Source organism: Ochotona princeps, chromosome 18 (assembly GCF_030435755.1).
Source record: "Ochotona princeps isolate mOchPri1 chromosome 18, mOchPri1.hap1, whole genome shotgun sequence".
Classification (NCBI taxonomy): Eukaryota; Metazoa; Chordata; class Mammalia; order Lagomorpha; family Ochotonidae; genus Ochotona; species Ochotona princeps.
In genome coordinates this window covers 19398149-19419995 of record NC_080849.1, presented here as the reverse complement: position 1 = coordinate 19419995, position 21847 = coordinate 19398149, and the positions used below count along the sequence as shown (strand labels likewise).

At 54.2% G+C, this 21847-nt stretch overlaps 1 protein-coding gene across 1 annotated transcript in view; it reads right to left on the bottom strand.

Annotated features, from left to right (window-relative positions):
* MYO5B (myosin VB) overlaps positions 1 to 21847 on the bottom strand; it is a 145342-nt gene that overhangs the window by 7804 nt on the left and 115691 nt on the right. Inside the window, exons 28-35 of the mRNA XM_058676849.1 lie at positions 20958 to 21197; positions 20143 to 20243; positions 13435 to 13633; positions 10669 to 10762; positions 9349 to 9492; positions 6095 to 6246; positions 3674 to 3763; positions 977 to 1127 (exon numbers count right to left, since the gene is read on the bottom strand). Coding sequence (XP_058532832.1) covers positions 977 to 1127; positions 3674 to 3763; positions 6095 to 6246; positions 9349 to 9492; positions 10669 to 10762; positions 13435 to 13633; positions 20143 to 20243; positions 20958 to 21197 — 1171 coding nt within the window. The remainder of the gene's footprint in view (positions 1 to 976; positions 1128 to 3673; positions 3764 to 6094; positions 6247 to 9348; positions 9493 to 10668; positions 10763 to 13434; positions 13634 to 20142; positions 20244 to 20957; positions 21198 to 21847) is intronic.

The following is a 21847-nucleotide window of genomic DNA, read 5'->3' as shown; positions in this document are numbered from 1 at the left end:
GAGAAAGCACCAGGATCCTGGCTTCGGATCAGTTCAACCCTGGCCATTGTGGCCACTTGGGGAGTGAACCAATGGACAGAAGGTCTTTTTTAGCACTTAGCTGTGTACCAGGTGCTTTAGGGTCAACACTTCTTAATTTTCTAGCAACTGTATAAGACACTGCCCATTTTTACTGATGAGCAAACTGAGGCATAAAGAGGTTGGATGACTTGTCTAAAAGCCATGCTGCTAGGAAGTGGCAGGGCCAGGAAGTGGCAGGGCCAGGAAGTGGCAGGGCCAGGACCTGAACCCAGGTCTGACCAAAGAGCTTCTGCTATTAACCATTGCATTATTGTGAGTTCTAAAATGTGTTCCCAATTTCTGTGTCACTATGTCCTCTGCCCAGTACAATAAGATGCCAGACTGGAAGAAGGATTTATAGTGAACCCCGGGTGGGAGATGGATTTCTGGACTGGTCCAATCGGGCATTCACCCAGAAGCTACATGCTATAAGGAGCCTAGGCGAGTGCCACACACAGGTTTAGGTTTGAGTTCCTCGCTAATCTTCATGGAGCTCAGAGAATTTTTCCTTTTATTCTTCAGAGTATATCTGCCCTCCATTCCCAACACCAGCACTGCAATACTTCACAGACAAAGCCCACAGGTGGCCAGAGGAGTTTTAATGGCTATCTGTTTAAATTAACTTGCTTGGGGGAACAATATGGTATCTTATAGTAACACAGATAAAGGAAAAGTCTCCAATGCACGTCTGTATGCTGACAACCACAGCACCATTTGAGGAAGTGCCTGGGTTTCCAGAGGCTGTGGTTAATATGAGGAATCTTCAAGGAACTCAGGGAAAATGCACCTTGCCTTTTGAATCAATTTCCTTGCAGCCGTGATGAAGTGCATGCCAAAGTGTGGTTCCCTGGAGGTACGGTGGGCTGCCCCCTGCAAGCCTTCCCTAATCTCGCAGCCATTACCGCCACCAGCTTACCTATCATGGGCTGCAGCAGGCCCTCGGCAATCTTAATGAGCTGCTGGTAGATCTGGATGGAGAGGTCGCTCAGCACCTGTCGGTACTCTGTGAGGTCAAAGTTCTTCAGACAGTGCTCATTCTGCTTCGCCGTGTTCTGAGTCATGAAGCCCTGAAGAGGGAGGGGTAAGCAGTACCGAGGTTCTATGGGCTGCCACTGGGCTCGTACAAAGTACTAGAAAACTCTGAGGCCTCACTGATGGCCCTTGAACTTGAAGGTGGTATAAAAATGACAACGTGGAGAGATCACAACTATGAAGTTACAAAGGTCTGCAGCATCGAGTCCAGATCCCCAAAGTAGTTTCCCTAAAGTAGCAAAACTCAGACCAACAGCAGGTCCAGACAAAGAGGGCTCTGTGCTTTCTGACTCCTCTGCTAAGTACTCACCCCAATGCACCAGGTTGCCCAGTGCATGAGGGAGCAGGACCACGGTTATGGGATGTGATTGTATAATGAAACCTTCTGTATAATTTCATCATTAAGCAGGTGGACTGAAGTGATTCCATGGCATTAGGGATCTGGTGTCCTAGGCTTCTGTGTTAACAAGATGTAACAGCAGGCCAGCCAGAAGCACTGCCAATGTCAAAAGCAGCCACATGACCAATGTCCTTGTTCTTCATCCTAAGGAAAGCCAGTGGTTTCATACAATCTGTGCTCTCAAAAGGGCAACTCCAGTGAAGCTCTTATACTCTGCCACATCAAAACAGTCTTCATAAAAATAAAGGCAGATGGAGGGGGGAAGGCAGGATGACCGTAAGTGCTCAGATAGACTGAGTCATTCATTCTCACTCACTGTTTGACTGTGCTGGCCTGGTTCTGCCATGCTTCATGTCTTGTTCCCAAGAACAGGAGTTTATCTAGGGAGAGCCTCAGGTAAGGGATTCTTGGACTCACCCTAGCCTTACATATCTTACATTCCATTTCGAATATCCATCCCACTGGGTCAAGTGGTGAGTCCCAATGAGACAATTAAGTGTGGTTCTGTGTTTAAAAAGCTTGTGTAGGTTGGGACTGGTGTGGTGACATAATGGGCTAATCCTCCTCTTTGCAGCACCAGCATTCCAGACAGATGCTGGTTTGTGTCCCGGCTGCTCCACTTCCAATCCAGTTTCCTACTTACGGTTTGGGAAGCCAGCAGAGGATGGCTCATGTCCTTGGGCCCCTGCACCCACTTGGGAACCCTGGAATAAGCTCCAGTGTCCAGGCTTTTGATCAACTCAATTCAGCTCTGGCCATTCCGGCCATATGGGGAGTAAGCTAGCAGATGGAAGCTCTTCCTGTAAATCTGCTTTCAGATAAATATTTTTTAAAATTTATTTTTAATTGAAAGGCAGATTTTTTACATAGGGAAGAAGAGACCAAGAGAAAAGGATCTTCAACCTACTGGTCCATGCCCCAAATGGCTGCAATGGGTGAAGCTGATCAAAGCTAGGATACAAGAGCTTCTCCCAGCTCTCCCATGTGAGTGCAGAGTCCAGAGGACTTGAACCATCCTTTGCTGCCTTCTCACACCATTAGCAGGGAGCTGATCAGAGGTGGAGCAGCCGGGACCTGAACTGGCACTCATTTGGGATGCCAACACTTGCAGATGGATGAGCAACCTGTTGAGCCACCATGCTGGCCCCTCAAATAAATCTTTAAAGAAAAAAAATGCCTGTGTGCATCACAGAAGACATCTGGTTTGGAACAAAGGATGGTTCTTTGATCTGAGCTCAACTCTTTCATTATAAAAGTAAGCGATCAAATACAAGTTCTGACTCTCAGGAAAGAGATGAGTCAAGCTAAGTACCCAAGGTAAGACCAGCTGGGGTGGCATAGCCTCCTATCACCCCAAGGAGACAGCTGTGTCAAAATCTGCTCTAGCACATAAGACTGAATAAAGCTTGGAAAACTGTTGCACAGTTTTGGTTTATGCTGCCTCAGGAAGGGTGGGTACTGAGGTTTGTGAAGGAAAGGAAGCAAGGCAAAGGTGGGGAGGCCCCTGGGAATGTGGGTGGGGCCTGTGTGGAAGCAGTTGGGACCATCACCAGAGAAGGAAGGTGAGGTGAACATGTGCCACTCCTAGATCATATACTATGCACACAGCATGGAGGAACTCTTCTAGAAATTACGGTGGAGATGGGGAGCCTTGGAGGTCCCAAATGGAATGTGACATGATGGTGCCAACCAGGCTGCAGGCCTAGCCATCAAACTCAGTTGGCAGCATGAAGCCGGGCTTCAAGGCCAGTCCATACAAATACAGGGCTGACTTGGGTTCCTCTTTTTATCTACCCATCTTTTTCTTGAAACAGGCAGACTTGAAACAGCTTGGCATGGGAGAGTGGGACAGTAGACAATTGGCTTTCTTGTGGCATTTACTGAAGTGGTGCAAAAATACCAAGATCACCAGGATCTCTGACAAGGGAAGGGCACAGTTAGCCCACATCCCCTCTCAGTTTTCTGTCTTGATTCAGAGTTGCTCGTCCAGACCCCCCAGAAGCAGGCTTCTTATGTCCTGCCTCATTCCCACTCCCAGTCACCAGGTGCGGTAAATCCTACCAGAGTTTGAGGTCCTGGCAAGGGGGTCAGAGAGCTGACTTCCCTCCAAAAGCTGCAGAGCACCTTGGGATGCATTTGGCCGAGCAAGGATGCCTTCTGGGACCTCAGCCCAGCACTCACCTCATCCCCGCTGTACTGCTTCAAGCAGTGAAGGAGGCGACAGGTGTTGGACAGCCAGAACGTTGTCATCTCAAAGTCATCATTGTGCTTCTGTGGAAAGAGAAGGATCCCTTGCCCAGCTGGAAAGGGTACCTGTCTGGCCAAGTGCTTACCCGAAACTCCGTGTTCTGCATCCTAGCCAGCATTCCACAGTGTCCCTGACAATGGGCATGACCCTTGCTGGCCACAGAGAGAAGGTCTACTCACTACCAAGAGATGGCACCTGGAAGCCATGTCCTGGTTGCTGATTGGGTGTGTACATACAGAAACACACAAGTGACAGGCTGTTCCCACCACTGAAGAACACAATGCGAGCGGGGCTCAGCCCCAGCTGCCTGGGCTCTCTGCACTAACCACCAGGATCCCTGCCCCTTTTCGGAATACCTGTTCTCCAGCTCTGGGGACCTGAGGGTGCTTGCCAGTGAAATATTTTGGGGTCCCATGTATCAAGAGGTCAGATGTTCCCGTAGGCTAAACTTTCTAGAAAATGGCTATAAACTAAGATGGGGGCAGGGAGGGGAGCGTGGAGAAAGCCATTCAGCAGCTCAAACAGTGTTAACACAGTTTCCTTCTAGAATCACTGACTTCGGGGTGCTCCTTCTGCTGTGGGTATATTAGCATTGTTTCAAGGCCAGAGAGAATGAGCTATGATGGTGCAACAAGGAGTGTAGTAAAGTCACCAGTGGAGCTGGGGCTTGCCAACTAGGCTAGAAATTCGGGAAGGCCTCCTCAGGGAGGTGAGCTCTATAGTCAGTCCAAGCCTGAGGCAGGCTCTGGCTGCAGCTTCTGAAAGCGCTCAAGGCTGGAGATGCATGTTTGAGCCCCCAGGATGCTTAGAGCCCTGCATGGAGGAAATGGCCCATGGAGCCTGCAGGCCAAGAGGCCATGCAGCCCAAAGCTCTGGGATGGCCTGACCACAGAGCAGGGTCTGGTGCCCTGTTTACATCCTGGAGGTGTCAGTGTTGAGTGGTGGGGTGGATTTGAGGACAGCTTCATATGGCCACTGTTTTGGATCCTGGATGCTCCACTTTGAGCCAGCAGAAATCAGCAGAAGCTGGTCCAAGTACTTGGTCTCCCGCACCAACATGGGAGACCCAGAAGAAGTTCCTGACTTCAGCCTGACCCAAATGTGGCTGCTGCAGCCATATGAAAAATAAACAGAGGGTTTCAAATAAGTAAATCTTTAAAAACAGAACTGAGACAGCTGGGATTGTAACGAGAACCTTACAATCACTTGATGAAACTAATTTTTTTTTTTTTGCTCTGAACCGTAGTTATTAATGTTTTGGTCTTTCTGTATTACAATTATGTTTTGGAGACACTGAAGACATCTCTATTTTTTCAATGTTTCCATGTTTAATAATTTTTTATGTCCTGATATATCTGCTTCAAATGTAGATATTAAGTATATCATACGTATAATATTTGTTCTTGGGCATGGTGGCATGGCCTAGCGGCTAAAGTCCTCGCCTTGAACGCCCGGGGATCCCTAATGGGTGCCGGTTCTAGTCCCGGCAGCTCCACTTCCCATCCAGCTCCCCGCTTGTGGTCTGGAAAGCAGTCGAGGATGGCTCAAACCTTTGGGACCCTGCATCCGTGTGGGAGACCTGGAAGAGGTTCCTGGTTCCCAGCTTCAGATCGGCACAGCACTGGCCGTTGTGCTCACTTGGGGAGTCAATCATTGGATGGAAGATCTTCCTCTCTGTCTCTCCTCCTCTGTATATCTGACTTTGTAATAAAAATAAATAAATCTTTAAAAAAAATTTGTTCTTGAAAAAAATACCACAGAATAAAGGATTCCTGACAATGAAACAAAACAAAACAAAACAAAACAAAACAAAACTGAGCAGTAACCCTTGGATCCTAGGGCTGCTAGGAGGCTAAAGACCCTCTGCCCACTCACCACCTGACTTTGGCTCCTGCTGACTGGGCTTCACTTCCCTGCAGGCTAGTCTGCCATTGCAGGGGCTGCCACTTGGTCACAGAGGCGCTCGTGTCTCTGAGTTGTGTTAACATCCTGAGGGCAGCCCTGTCTTGGTCCAGAGCTGCCTCACTGTGGCACGTGGTGCAAGGTAGCAGTGCTGTCCAGGTGAAAGGTGAAAGGCGGCCTAGGTTCCAGTGCAGTTCCATCAGTCACAGGGCCAGGCCCAGTAGGCCTTGGCTGCAGCCGGATGCCTCCCCAGTTCACGTAGCAGTGGCAGGCAGACCCAGGCATGCTAATAAGCACTGGGCAGTCCCTTCGGGCTACCCTGGATTTCTGGCTTAATCCAAGCATCCTGGCTACACGGGGGACCTCATCCATTGCCCCAACACTCAAGTACTGAGAAGCAGCAGTGGGGGGACGCCTGCTCTCAGTCCCAGCCTCCTGCACAGTCCACTGACCTTGAGAACTTTCTTGATGCCGTTGATGGTGGAAGTCAGCAGGGAGTGCACCTTGACGTCGTCGTTGGTGTAGTCTGCATGTCTGATGCACATGTAGAGGATGTATGCAGGGAGGCAGGGCACAGTGCCCGACAGCACCTGGGGCTTCAGGTCTACCGGCAAAGATGGCAGCAAGCAGCAAAGAGTGAGATAGAGGGTTCACACTCCTCTTCTGAGAAACCTCCTCACTGTTTCTCAGTAGCTCACCCAGGAATGGGAGGGTTGTGGGAAGGGGTGTGGGGAAGGGAGCGGGGAAGCCGGTGAGAAGCTACCGGGATACACAAATGCCTTCTGGCCCTATTGACCAGCACTTTCAGCTGCTCAGCAAAAAACACCACAGCCAAACCATGGAATGAGCTCCCAGCTCTTTGTTCTTAACTGCAGAAGAAGAGAGCCCAGAGCTGTGCACACATGCAGGGCCACCAGCTAAGGAGGCCTCAGGGAGCAGGCTGAAGACAGGACGGGGCTCCCCACTGGGAGAAAACCACCCCTCCACCCCCGCTCCAACCCTGGGGACCCCTGCTTCCTGCAGGGACCTGTATGATCAGGTCCCAGCAGCCAGGATGTCCCCAGGGCCAGCCAAAATTCTAGCTTCCTACAGGCAGTCAGCCAGCTGAGCACTGGTAAGGCCGCAGCCACCTTGGCTGTCACTCTGGGGACAAAGGACCTGGCAGTGTTAGTCTTGTGAACTCACAGGCACACAGATGCAGCAGGCCACAAATACTCTTGTCCTTGTTCAGGTCCCACCAGCAACTCTCTCTTTCCCCAAGACCTGCACACACATGCTCAGACCCTTGTCCCCTATGTGCTAAAGCCTGGGGAGGGTCAGCGAGAAGCTGTCACACTATGTTCTATCCCAGAGTATTCCAGGGGACCCAGCGAGCCAGCCTAAAGTGACAAGTGGTGACAGGAGTCCCGAGAGGCAGGGCAGGGATAAGAGGCCCAGTGCAAATACAAGGTGACAAGTGGAAATGGGGTGCTCACATTGTACCCCCAGACCCTGACCTCGCTCATCACCCTCACCCGCCCCTGCATAAACTAGCATCATGAGCCACCTCCCCTCACTTCCCCCAAGCCAGGCTTGGAACAGTAGTGAGGCAGAGTTTTCTTCACCACCTTCCTGTGGGCAGGATCCTCCCTGCCCTTCTGCCAGGGTCCTCCTGGTCTGGGTTGGGCCGGGGTTGTGCCACCAGCACCACCACTTGCTCCTTGGGTTATGATGGCACATCAACCACATCCCTTTCAATAACGCTTACTCCTGGCCAGCACACTTTGGGTACCTGCTTAGCATTTGGGTACCATGGAGAAGTGCCTTGGTTCTAATGAGAATGCCAGTACATTTATCTAGAACAATACCACAAGCCGATGACCCATGTACAAACAGCTTGTCTTGGGATATCCTCCTCTGATCGCATAGGCGTTTGCTCAGGCACCTGGGCTACACATGAGCAATCCAGGCTAGAAGGGGCCAGGGCTCTATTCTCCATGGTCTTCCTCAGCAGTGAGCTGCTAATCTTGGCATCTGCTAGGCTGGGGTCCGGAGGGAGGTAGACTGTCCAGGCAGTTTGGTTGGACATGACCTGGCCTGAGGCAGCCAGAGCCAGGACACTGCCAGGACTCTCGTGAATGAGGGTGAAGGCTGTGCTGACCCAAGAACTGAAGTAAATAAGGACTAGGCTGTCAGACTCCACTCTCCCTGCATCCCAGCCCTGGGCACAACACCCTACAGAGCATGACCTCCAGCACCTGAGGGCAATCTCTCCATGCTAGCAGCGACCTCCCATCTGAGCTTGGAATGTGCCTGCAGCCCCCATGTCTCAGAAGGGATTTTTAGTCCTACTACAGTATATTCACCTTCGATAGATCTCACGTGATGGGGGCAGTGGTGGTGGCATGTTCTCATTTTACAGATAGGAATGCCGGGAAGTGTTGAGAAGTGAGTGAGTGGTTCAGAGTCCACTCTTCCTTTGTGCATGGCTCTTTCCTCTAAGGCTCCACCTCTTGGCTCTGAGACGTGCTGCTGGCGTGGGCTTGGCACAGGGCAGGTGGTGACCGTGTTGGAGCCCAGTGGGGTGTGAGAACAAATGGGAGGGTACTAGTACAATGGCAAAGCAAGCAGCACTGGTAAGGTAAACAGCTCCCTTGAACCAGCCATTGAAAGGGAGTGCCTACAGTGGGCAAACATAAGGAGTACCCCTGCCCCACTGGTGGCACACCCAAGCAGAGTGACCCTAAGGTGCATGAGGCTCTGTTCCAGCTCAGCAAGAGAAATCTACCCCAACCACTCCACTCCACACTCAACTGCCTGGGAGCCCTGGAAGCACACTGCAGCCTGCCTGGCCAGCCCCAACCTAGGTACCTATCTGGAGAATGCAAAAGGGGAGACTAGCCCTACTGGGCCCCCACAGTGGTTGTGTGACCCCAGGCTCTGTGAATGCATTGACTCAGGTTTTCAAATCCCCTGCCGTCTGGCTGTGCATTCTGATGCGGGGTGTGTGTGTGTGGCGGGGTTGGGGTACAGTTTCTAAATGTGGCCTGGGACTCTGCATTTTCTCCCCAAATGCCTCCCACTTCCATGCCATCCCACATGGGGATGCTGGTGAGCAGCACAGCGACAGCTACTTGGCCAGAAAGCAAAGAGCAGATGCCTGTGGACCAGAAGACCCTCCCCTGAGAGCCTATGTACATGCACGGACCACACTGTGCCTGCAAACTGCAAAGCTCTGGACAGAAGCTGCCCTATCCTCAACCTGGACAGGTGACAGGGATGTCTCACGACACCCTGTGTGATCTAAACAGCAGCTTCCTGGGGAGGATCAAGCCTGGGGCTGAAGACAATGGGCTGGGCACGAGCTGATGGCAGCAGCGTGCAGCCACCGCTGTTGGAAGCAGTTGCCCACACAAAGCTGCGCCAATGAGGGGGCTGGGGCTGCCTCTAGGGGAAGCATGTGGCAGGCATGAGCCATGCCACCAGCTCCCCCACTCACCCCTGCCCACCAGAGCAGCCAGAGCAGGGGCCTCCCGTCCTTAGGTCCATGTGAGTGTGCAATTGACGGGGCTGACTTGTTCTGGGAAAAGCAGTGGGCAGTCACCAAGAGCACCACTTGGAGGCAGTGGATGGTCCAGGGAAGAAGAGCCACGGGGGTGGGGGGGATGCAGATAGAGGCTGGGAAGGACCGTGCTGAGTACAGACACAGGAGGGGGTGGGTCCTGACCTGTCACCAGGTTCCGAATGAGGAGTGCCTCGTCCTCCTTGTGGTACTCCAGCATGCCCTGGAAGTCCTTCTCCTTCCGCTGCACTGTGACCTGCCTGGTGAGCTCATGGCGCTTCCGGTCATTCTGGGCCAACGCCTGCACAGCTGAGCAGGAAGGAGAGAAAGGGACACATGAAGGCCTGGGACTGATCACTGCATTCTCAGAGTACCACGTTCTGTGCTGTCCCCTGAGGCTGCGTGACACTGGGGGAGCTCAGTCCCTGGCACATGGCAACGTGAGGCAGCAGCAGGTGGGAAAGTTGCCTCACCAGGTGGCAGTTTCATGGAAGATATGCAAGGCTTTGGTTGGGCCCATTATACTTGGTTCTCTGTGTGTGGCCACAGGGCACTCTCAGGATACTGGGCAGTACAGCCCCAAGGGCTGCAGGTTGGGGCACTGCCTGTGGCCTGCTTTGGATGGGACAGTACAGAGTCTGGTTCAAGAAGGCACTGTGCCTTGTACCCATGTGTAAGGTTAGACATGGGAACCTGTCTGCTGTAGGATCTAACACCTAAGGCAATTCTCCAAGGTGGAGTCTCTGTGGTGTGGGGTGGGGTGGCATCTATCCTCCATCCCCAGCCTCCCCTCAGCCTGAGCAGTTTGGGGAGGGTGGTGGGTGTCCAGATCCATCCTCATGGGAGCAGGTACCATACAGCACCCAGCCCTGCCTCTGCAGCACCTAGCTAAGGAGACACATCTGAGCGTTCACACAGAAGCACACTTGGTGACCTGGCTCACCAGATGTGACATCAGGTATGTGCACCTGCTGTCGTCAGGTGCTGTGTCAGGTGTGTGCACCCGCTGTTGACAGATGGACAGGATCATCCCTGCTGAAAGGACTTAATGGGCACACTGGGGCCTGGATGAGCAGGGTGGCACCCAAGGGGTGGACGTGTACTGGTGCTCTCCCAGGGCCTCTGTATGACGGAGCATTGTCTCACACCAAATCGTCTTGCCTCCCAACTCCAAACCCCTTAAGGGCAAGGACCACCGGGGAACTTTTCTGCCCCCCTCAGCCCTCCTGCCCCACACAGCCTGCTTCACAGGAAGCACCCAACTCTGGGGACCACAATCTTCTACCCTTCTTCCACATTCGACTGATTGAGGGCATGGGTGCTCTCAGCGTCCCGGTTCTACTGCCTGGCCGGGCCCGTCCAGCAGGAAATAAGCCAAGAGGGAAGGATGCCTGGGCAGAGGCAGCCTCAGTTCCACAGGACGGCCGTTGGGCACACCTGTGCCATGCAGGTACCCGTGTTCATGCGTACACACATACACACTACCTTCCAGGTCCTGGACTCGCTTCATGTAAATCTTTAGCTGCTTCTTGAGCTTCCTCTCATTCTTCTCCAGCTTTTCAACCAGTTCTCTGAAGTCCTGAGAGCAGAAGGAAGCAGTGTGGGCAGAGGGCTGAGCCTTGCCCTGGGTGGCAGGGCGTGGCCTGTGGCTGCTATCACACAGGTCAGGCTGGGAGGGTGCTGTCCCTGCTGCGGCATCCAGGAAGCAGGAGGTGAGTCAGACATTGTTATCTTCACACCAGCAAGGTAAAACCCTCTGGGATCTGACTTTCTGGCACCTCAGGGCTCCCCCCAGCCAAGCCTCCTTGAGTTGCCATGCCAACCTCCCAGGAATGCTGGTACAGACAGGCAGTACCCTGGACCAAATGGGTGGCAAAGCAGGGGCAGAGAGCCTTCATGGATCAGGGTCAGCAGCAAAGCAGGACCTTGGCCTCTCAGTTGCTGCCCAACTCCTAGCAACTGTTGCCACTTAGCGCTACTCAGCCCATTGGGACCAGAAGAGGCCTTAGGGAGGAGGGCTTTGTTGTCACAGATGCCAGCCAGGCAGTGTCCTCAGGGGTGAAGCGGGGTGTGGGAGCAGTGAGAAGCAGAGCAGCCCCCACTGTTAATACGAGGGCCTGGGTGCCACAGAGTGACAGGGGGGATTTCCTAGGTTCCATCTCAGATCCTAGGAAGCACCTTGAGTGACAGCTGCCACAAGACTGGCCTGTAGCTGCAAGCCAAGCCAAAGCTGCAACCTGGTGGTGTGGCTGCTATTGGCCACAAACCTGATAGGAGGCTGTTAGGATTTACCCATCTTGACCAAAAACGTGGAGAGCAATCACACCAAGAGGTAATGACAGTGCTGGCTTGGGGCCATGGCAGAGGAACTCTGAGCAAGTTCAGGTAGCTGCTGGGCCTTCACATGGGACTCCCTGAGGGCCCACTGTGTCCCTCGTGAGCTCTCAGTCTGGTCCCTCAATGACTGCTTGGCTGCCCACCTCTTCCTCTTTGCTCAAGAATTCTTCCTGGAACCACCTGCACTGGATGCTCATCTGTAGCAACAGGTGAATGAGGATGCTCCGGCCAACCCAGAGGGCATACATCAGGATAAGCCCATCCCCAAGCGCTTCTGGACAACACCACCAGATCCCAAGGAGGACTAAGCCATGCCTGTGTCTTCCCTACCAGTTTTGAAAACTTTAGCAGACCCTCAAAAGGGCAGACACTGTTCACCTGCAGCCCATGTAATGCCACCTCAATAGCCAAGTGCTGCCTCCTGGGCCATGTTCAGGAGCTCCAGCATCCTAGCCAGGAAGTGCAGCACCACCCCTGAACCACTCAGCACAGGTGGCCTTGGGGGACTTCCTGTGTCTCCACTGCCAGCCCACCTGTCCACCCCACCCCGAGATTCCAGAAGGTGATAACACGCTAAGGGGAGCTGTGTTAAAAGCTCTTCCCCAAATCTGTGGCCACTCAGGAACCACCTGGGTGTCTTGGAAGTGTGAAATCGGCAAATGCAGGACATGTGAAGGAAGCTACTGGGGCCCAGAACCATAGAGGCCAGAACGACAGATGGCTGGCAAGTTCAGCCAGAGAGGAGTCCCAGACATAGGTGAGCATGTCTTAAGACGTCCCAACCCTCTTACGCTGCACCTAGAAGTATAGGCACGTCCTCTGAGCCCCCTCTGAGCTAGCCGGGGGCCTTCCTGACCCCTCCTAACCCCTCCAACTGGGGGCTACGTCCCACAACTTCCTGTACACACCCTCCGAGGCTCCTGGGCACACACTGAGGGGTGATTAGCTGTGAGCACACAAGCCCCTCCAGGCTCCAGGTCACGCTCCACCAGCGGTCCCTGGCAGGCAGGAACGCTCACTGGGCAGGGAGGGACTCATGCCTCCCTGACACTGCAGACTCCCAGGGGGTGGGGCCCTGTTTACAGGTCTCAGCCTTGATCTTGGCAAACAAGACTGACCTTCACTGCATGCAGGAGTCTCCTTCCACCAGGCTGCTGGCTGGAGCCTGTCCTCATGCTCACCCTCCCTCATTCCAGGCCCCTGCCCTACTCACAGCCAGGTCATGCTCTCCCAGCGGGCCCACAGTGCTGACCTTTTGCCCCGGTGTTTTCTCAAGCCAGGCCTGCACCTTCATCTGTTCATGGGCTCAACCCTAGGCTGTCCCTGTGACACAATGCAGTCCCTCTGCAGTGAGTAAACGGTCCTCTTTGCAAGGTGGTCGCCAACTGTGCTATCAGGTCAATAGCCCCCGGTGGCATGGGCCGCCTCCCCAACCTGGCAGGAGCTGGCGCAACAGCACATACTTCTTTCCATAACGCCGCCTGCATATACACCTCTGTGTGACGGTGACACACGGACAGCAAGTGAGCAGGAGGCACGTGAGCATATCCACTCAGAGGGGCGAAGATTGGTCCAGGACCCCCACTTCCTCTTTCAGGATCCAGGGAGCAGCCCCTGAACTGGACATTTTACCTTGGTGAGGTTTGAGGGCACCTGCTATTCCGCTTCCCCCACCTTCAGAGCCCTCTCCTGCATGCACTCCAGTGTTTGGCCTCCCTGGCCATGGTTACACCCTCTTCAGGCCTCATTTCCTCCCTAACAGCCTCTCCCATGTTCTTGCAGAAGGTGCTGTTTTCTCCCTGCTCGCTCATGCAGGGATAACAACACGCCCGTTGCCCATCTGGCTGAAGGCCACTGCCCTATCCCCCGATCCCTCCATCTCCACCCAGGACTCCTCAGAGCATGGTTGCTCACCAGATTCTCATTGGTCAGCCGGGACATCTCCTGCTGGACACCAAACTCCACCTGGGCCTCTGGGGAGAGCAGCAGTGTCTGCGAGAAGGTCTGCTGCTGTCGGTCCAGCTCCTCCTTCAGGGCTTCCACCTGGGCCTTCAGCCGCTCCACCTCCTCCTCGTGCTCCAGGCTCTGGGCCTGTAGTTGTGCTTCCAGCAACCTGTGCCAGGCAGAAGAGGACAATGACCACACCGGGCAGCTCCGGGTCAGCGTCTCCAGGAGAGGGGCCCCGGGCAGAAACACGACAGGGAGTGGCAAAGCACACAGCAGGCGCTGGACACTGGGGTCGGTCATCAGACAAGCGGAACAGGCTGGCAGCTCATCTGACAGAATGGGAAACAGAGGCCAAAGTTAGTCTTGCTCTTGGGCAGTTTCCTCGGCTCCGATTTCTCATTTTGTGAGCAGAGTCCATTGGTCGAGGGTTCAGAGATTCCCTCTATCCAAAGGCCAGCGGCTGAAAGAAACTGCCCACCATATTTTTTAAAAAAGATACTCACACCCACCCCGGTGTTGACAAACCCAGACAAAACTGATCAACTGAGCTATTCATTTCCTATTTTCCCTATGGTAGATACCACATGGGTTTTCAAAACGCAAAATATTATTCTTGTTCCTTTTATTCTCACTATTATTATTCCCACGGTCTCACTCCCACCTTCACCAGCCACAAGCCAAGACAGTTTAGAAATGATGGATGGGGGAGGGGAGGTTTAAGATCACCTAGGCTCAGGACAAGCAGCAGAGATCTGGAGGGACTCTAGGAAAGGCTGGCCACAAGCCTCAGAAGGCCAGGTCCCCAAGGGACATACAGGACAGTTCTGAAAGACATCTGCTCCATCACCATGGCAGGTAGGGAGCCTGCAAAGGCTCAGAGCAGTGTTTTCTGGAGGTAGGTGCATACGAACATGCCTGTGACGCTGCTTCCCGACTTCACACTCCATGTGAGGTTGGCAGGATACTGGACCTAAGTGTCATTAAAACCTCTGTGGCAAGGTCTGTCTGGGGGAAGCGCTTGCCCCCTCTCTTCCTGAGATGCAGAGGTTATGCCCTGAGCTGGGCACTGTTAGGCAGCAGTTGGTGACTTGCTGACTGCCCTGGAGGCCAACAGGTGGACAGGCACTGTGGTTTGGCAGTTCTGCTATACTAGAGAGTACCGATGTCCGCAGGAGAGGAGGGAGCCTGTCAAGGAGGGGAAAATGGAGAGGGGGAGCTGGCCGTGTGGCTGGAGGGCTGGCACATTTCTGGCAGGGGCTGTTGGGTAGAGTCTGGCAATTGAATCAACACTGGAGGTGCTACACAGCCATTCAGAGGTCATCCACCATTGGCCACAGCATGCTAAAAGCAGTCATCAGCATGCTACGAACTCCATGAGACACTGTGGGCCCACCGCCCAGAGGATGTCTCCCAGTGAAATGTCACTTGTTCCCATCTCGGGGCTCTTCCTAGGTTTCCAGGTGGACTGTGAGTGACTCAGCCTGGGGATGTGTGCCAGGGCAAGATTCCCATCCAAGCACCAGGCAGGAGAGTTCACCAGGTGAGAGGTGAGGAAACCAGGAGGACTGGTTCCCCAGCCTGAGCTCCCACTACACTGACACCGACTCCAGCTATCTGCTAATGTATCACCCCACCCCATCTGCAGCTGGGACGGGCACCAGCAGTTTCACCCTCAGGCCCCTCCTCCAACAAAACAGGCTTATGGGTGGGACAGGAACTGGGTCTTACCAAATCATCACGACAGTCAGAAACAGCAGCTAGTATTCCTTTTGCGCTTACTACCTGTAAGGCAGGTGGCAAGTGCTTTATCTGTATGAGCCTGACTTTTTACAAGGACACTTCCAGGAAAGTTCTGTTCCCAGCCACAGGCCACAGAGGAGGAAGCCAAGATACAGCATATAGCCCGTGCCTTGCCCGTAGTGGAAGAGCAAAGCTGCAGAGCCAAAAGCCTTACTACCTCATGGATAGGCCACCCTTGGCTTTGCTGGGGAGAGATACTTTGTGTCGCTGCACTGGGACCCCCATGATGACACCATGAGGGGGAATAGGATACACGCTGGAGGGGTCTAGACTCCTGTTAAGAGCACTGCCAGCCAGTGGCAGAAGGGGGTGGGGCTCTATACTTAAGCTACCTCTCTGAGTTTACTCTTGTTTAAGAAGCCAGGCAGGTGACTCTGGCCTCACTCGTCTCTAGGGAGGCTCAAGTGAACGAAGCAAGGCCACACACCCACCTGCTGGAAATGAGCATAGGTCAGGCAATCCTGCTGTTGTGTCTGCTGCCTGTGCCTAACCTGCTCACTCACTACCAAAGGCCACTAAGTTACCAGCTTACGCTCTGATATCACCAAACCCTCCATGTTCCATGGCTCTCCTGGCCATGAGGTGGTTGTGAAGGCGAGATGGCATGGGGCAAGCACTGCACTTGGCTATGGACAGCTCTAAGGAGCCCCCATGAAGAGCACCAGCCCATGTGCTACCAGGAGGTCCCCAAATGCAGGAACAGCAGCAAAGACTGGGCTGACACTTTTGGCTGATCCTATCGAGTTGGGGAGTGACTCGACAGGTAGAAGGTACACTGCAGAGCGCAAAGAGCCCCCAGAGGGCAGCAGCCTTCTAGGCCTGTGTGCCTCTTGTCTGTTTCCTCATCTATGGAACGTTTGGTTGGGTCGCCTGGTTTCTAAGGTTCACCTGGGCTACCCTGTGTTACCACCTGGACCTGAACAAGCAGCCTCTCTCTTGACCTCATCTGCACAGTCTGGACACGAAGCGGCAGGTTTGTGACCTCCAGGGCCTCCCTGGCCAGCACCCTCTGTGAGCAGTGTCCCTTGTCCTTGGACTCACTGTAGTTGAGATACAATTGGGCAAGGACATGAATAGCACAACAGACAAAGCAGACACAGAAAGGAAGGAAGGAAGGAAGGAAAGAAGGGAGGAACACATTTGACCTGGCAACTTGCTTTAGGCCTTGGTAGGCCAGGCCGAGTTCTCCATCTTCATTCAAATAGCCCCAATCCTCAGTCTTGCTAGAAACAAAGGCAGAAAAACAAGGTGTCTGGTGTAGAGAGGAGATAGGCAACAGAGAGCCCAGGAGGCAATTTTAGCCAGGCTTGGAAGCGAAGACGACCAAAGGCTTCAGGACTCCCATGACCTCCTGCACCTGCTCACTGGAATGCCCGTACCTCTACCTCCAGCCCCCATGCCCAGGTCTCCATCACTGACTTGCACATGGGCACCTGTGGAACACACCAGGAATCACAGCTGGGCACACCTGTGGCCAGGGAGCACCAAGAATTGCAGTTCTGTGATCAGCAGCGTGTGGCAGCAAGGGTTGAAGTGAAAGCACCGCTGTGGTCTCAAACCCCAACACGGAAATTCAGAAAGGAATTGGGGGTAGGCCTCTCCCAGGGGAAGCTTCAGGGTGGAGCCAGCAGCCACTGGGCTCAGTCTGGCAAGAAGCTTAACCTTTAATCTGGCTTAAACAATCAGCTGACTCTAATTCCAGCTCTTAGTACAGAATCAGGTATAAAGGCACAGCTACAAACTTGGTGTCTGCTGACTCTGGCAAAGCGCTCTGGGCCTGTGCTGACTGCTGCCCTGGGCCTGGAGAGATCCTTTGGGGGTGTGGTGGGCAGACTGCCCCATCCATTGCTGCCAAAGACTTCAGTGACCAGGAGCGCCCTCTGCTGGTTGTATCCCAGGTTCTCTGGGAGGCAGCAGGAAGCGCCACCTGCCAGAATGGGTAGCACCCCTCCAATCTTGCCCAGCTCCCAAGGGGCCAGCACTGTCTCTAGAGTGTGTGTGGCCTAGATGAGCCACTAAGTACCCTATCCCTTCTCCCCACCCCAGTTTAGCCACCCTGGGGCTTGAAGTGAGGGAAGGGAAGGTGGTAGGGAGCACAAATCCAGGGTGCTGCATGTCCTCTGGCTGCTGGGTGCTCCTGATACCGTCCCAGCTCCTCCCTTCAGCAGGGCAATGGAAAAGGCCTCTGGCACCAAGTCTCCCCTGGGGACTCTGCACTCAGCTGGGCCTCCCTGATCAGTCTCTGGTCGTGGACTCTGCCTTCTCTGCCCTTGCTGCACTTTGCTGGCCCACGTGTCCTGTGTCCCAGCAAACCATAAAGCAATCTGGAGCTGTGTTATGGGTGAGGGCTGGGAGCTTAGCATGGCACCTTCTTAGGTGTACTACTTAGGGTTTCCTGGCGACCAATGTTTTAACCCCAGTGAAGGGCTGGAGGAGGGAGAGCAGCTGCAGTTCTTGGGGGACCCAGAGAGAACGTCATCAGAGTTGAACATGGGATCCCTTTACTCCAGCCGCCCCCTGTCACAGGTGAGGGTCTCGGAAGCCACCATAAGCCTGGGTAGGAAGTGCCCAGAGTTCTGCATTCTGTAACACACGAGGCATCAGGGCCAAAGGTGGAGTCAGAGAATTGGGCAATCCTGGGCACGTGAGTAAATGAAAACACAGCCAGCTCTAAAGAACCCTGTGTGCCCAGATAAAAGGAACCCAATCCTGCAGGAGTCTCAGGGTCCCTCCATCCAGGGCGCCACCTGCAGGTGTGAGGAAAAGCCCCAACAGCCCACAGGAATCCAGTTCTTTGAAAAAGGAGGCACCCCTGTGTGCAGTCACAGTGCCGAGCCCTATTCCAAAGATTCCTCTCTCCCCCCCTCGCCATATAAAACATGAGAAGCATCAGACACAGCAGTGAGAAACCACAGAGCATTCCCAGAAACTTCACCTGTCTTCCCGGGGAGGGGGTGGATTGCAGTGACATTCCAAAGGGCTCTGAGCTCTTGCGTAAAACTCGCTAACACGGGGCCTGCCTAAGGATCATGGGGAATGCATGTCCTGAGCCATGCTTGGATTTCAGATCTAGTTTTAACCTCTTCACATGAAAGGCAGAGTGAAAAAGGGAGAGAGACACACACAGAAGGGAGGGAGGGAGAGAGAGAGAGGAGGGAGATCGATCAATTCACCCCTCAAATGGCCTCTGCAGCTAGGGCTGGGCCAGACCACAGTCAGGAGCCCGGAACTCCGCCCTAGTCTCCTGTGTGGGTGGCAGAGGTGTAAGCAGCTGGATCAGCAGCTGGGAATACTAGCTCCTGCATAGGATACCTGGCTTGAACACAGTGGTTTAACTGCCTATACCACAACACCAGCCTGGGATTACAGGGGGGCTGTTTGTACCCAAATAAATGCTTCATTTCTTTCCTAGAGCCTGGAGGCAGGGCAGGGCCACTGTCCCTTGGTCTTCAAAGCCCCTTGGTCTTTGGCAGCCCACGCAGGGAGGCCCAGGGAAATCACAAGGCTGGGTAACATCTCCTCAACAACCCCCCCCCCCCCACGGTCATTTCCCTGCCCCAGGCCCCTGCTCTTTTTCTGTTTTAACTCAGGCCATTAGTTTCCTATTGTATGCTGGATCTGCAGCAACTGGAGTTATTTTAAGCTATAATAAAAGCTATTTTTATTTTATCATCTCCATCTTTATCACTCTCAAAGCAAGACAAATCCAATGACTGAGCAACCCCTGGGAAAAATCTAAGCTGGGGCTGGATCCCAGACAGGGAGGGCCTGCAGCTCAGCCACTGCCACTGGCTGCTTTTTCACTTTCAGCTCACCTGTGTCCTTCTCTGCTATTCATTTCGCTTATCTTCAACTTGAGCTAATTTAAAAGCACTGGATCCTGACTCCAGTTTCACCTGTGAAAGTCACCCTCATTCCCTCTCCCCCTCCTTCAGTGAGAATTATTTCTTGCGATACCCTTGATTTCCTGCTGGGGCCTGCTTGCAGTAACAGTTCCACCCTCTGACTTCCAATTCAGGGCCGGGCCTCCAGGGTTCTTCTTGGACTCAACTGGGTGCTGTCCCCATCCCCATCCCGGGTGGAATCTGTGTCCTCACTGCCATGAGTGGGACTGGATCAGCAGGTGTGGGAATGGTAGCACTGGGGAGCTGGGCTAAATGCTGCAGCCCCGCTCACAGCGCCACCTAGTGATGCTTTTCACAAGTGTCGGCTATGTTCCGCCATTCTGAACCCACACTGGCTGAGGTGGCCAGGGCAGCGGCCTGCTGTGTTGTCACAGGTGCTCAGAGGGGCAGGAGAAGCTACAGAGAGCAGCAGGGAAGCAGTACTGCCAGGAGGGCTGCCCTGGAGCAGGGAGGTGTGCCTGTCCTGCTACAACTGCCCCCAAAACAAACAGGAAGAAACTGAGTCAGTCACTGAGCAGGCAGCAGTGTTGTGTCCAGGCCCTCCCTTTTGCCCTGCAGCTCTGGCCCAGCTGCCTGCCCACCTCCCTCTCCAGCCTTAACCCTTGCTTGGCTCACCCCTAAGGAGGCACCAGAAGTGGCGGTGAAGGACAACCTAGGAAACCCCATTCAGCACTGCATGAGAGGCGAGACGCTCCCTTCCTCCCTTCCTTGCCCAGCCAGGTGGCTCCTCTGTGTGCTGGCTGCTGGCCTGCGCCAGTGAGGCCCCAGCAGCTGCTTAGCAGGCTCCCATGACTAGCCAGGCTCCCTTTAGGCCATCTTCCTCTCCTTGAGAAATGTCATTCTTGGCTGGTCCCTTCACCTCTGCCCCCCCAACCCCAACACGGGGTGTGTGGTCAGTGCCCGGGAACAGGTCTTAGCGGAGCAGGGTGAGCCAGGCCCACAGTAGCATCTAGTGAGAGACAGGCCTTACCTGTTTGCCTGGCAGACACCGTGATAAGCCTCAATGGCGTCTTCCTGGTCCACATGCTTCTCGCTGTTGGGCCAGCTTGTTCTGGCATTAATGTTGGGCTCCTGGAAGGCCCCCAATGAAGAGTAAGTGACTTCAGTGTGCAAACAGCTGCTGTGACACGTGTCATACATTGAGGTTTTAGAAGGGACAGGAGGCCGGGACGAGCCCAGGTCACGGCAGGTCAACCCAGGCAGGACTACAGCAGGCCCATTTCTAAAGGCCTGGGAGTGAGGCAGAGCAGTGGGGGAGACAATGTGCCCCTAGTGCAGAGAGCATGAGGAAACCTGCTCATTACTGCCCACTCGCCCCCAGCCTCAGCTGCCCAGGGCCCATGGCCAGAGGTGGCCCAGCCTGACCTCCGTGGTCTTTGTCCCCCCACCCTACTCCCCTGGGGCTCCACAAGCTGCCCCAGAAGGTGACAACATCAGGAACGCACAGCACGAGAGGCCTGACACCCTAGAGGGCAGAGCTGAACCTGCTTCCCCTATCCACTTCAGACACAAAGCAAATAGCAACAGATAAGTGTGGTTCACAAGACCACCTCAGCATCTCTGACTCTGCATCTGCCTCCTTTTGCACACTTTCGTGTTAATCACAGAAGCTTCTCGAACCATCTCTCAGAAGTGGTCATGCTAAGATACCAGCCAGCCCCTTGCTCTGCCTTTAGAGGAAACTCCAGAAGAAGAGAGAGTCTGCTCACCTCCTCAGTGGGGACAGAACCGCATGAGAAAAACACAAACCCATCCCCTAGTGGCGCCCCTGCCCGGCATCCTCACCAAGTTCCTGCCAGCCAGCCGGCGCTGGTCGGCACTCATGATCTGCGTCCTAAGGATGAGCACCTCCTCCTTGCGCACCTCCAGCTCCTCGTTGGCCAGCCTGAGCTGGTTCAGCAGGAGGCTATAACTGTCAGGGGAGCTGCGCGTGGAGTTGTCCTGGGCAGCGTGGTCAGCCACGGCTTTCCTCAGCTCGTTCAGGTCATTCTTCAGCCTCTTGTTCTCCGACTCCAGCTCCTGCCTCTGGAAGACGGGCAGGGGCCATACCCGTGTCACTCCCAGCAGCAGTCCTTCCGGGGAGCTGCCTCCGGGGTAAGGGGGCCTCCCCTGCCCCATCTACAGGGCAAGCTGAAAACAGCCTTCTTCCGACTGGGCAGGCTGGAGGTCTCTCCGGGAGGGTGAGCAGAGGACCACAGCACCGTGTCCCACCCCCAAGCCCCTGGGATGCCTTTGCAGTCACCAAGGTTCCTCTTATCAAGTGGCCAGACCAGACAGACATGGGACAGGCAGCTGGCTGCATGGCAGCCAGCACAAGTGGCTATCATTATCTTCTTTTTAAAAATGTGTGTATTTCGCATCTGCAACCTTCTCCGGGTTTCATGCAGTTTTTGAGTCATGTGATACATGTAGTTCCTTATGGGGGTGTGGTCTGTTTAGAACTTGAATATGTCCCCAGAAAGCAGCCCATAAAGGCGACCACGTGGAGCACAGCCTCGAGGGGAAAGAGATGCGAACCTTGCACAGCTAACGGAGAAGCACCGTTTCTGTCCACTGTTCTCTAGTCCACAGTCCTGACATCTTCCCATTGCAAACCAGTAAGACTCACTGGATCCATACAGTGAGAGGAGGCTGTGAACTGGCTCTGTCCCACAGTCCAACCACAAGAGCAATCC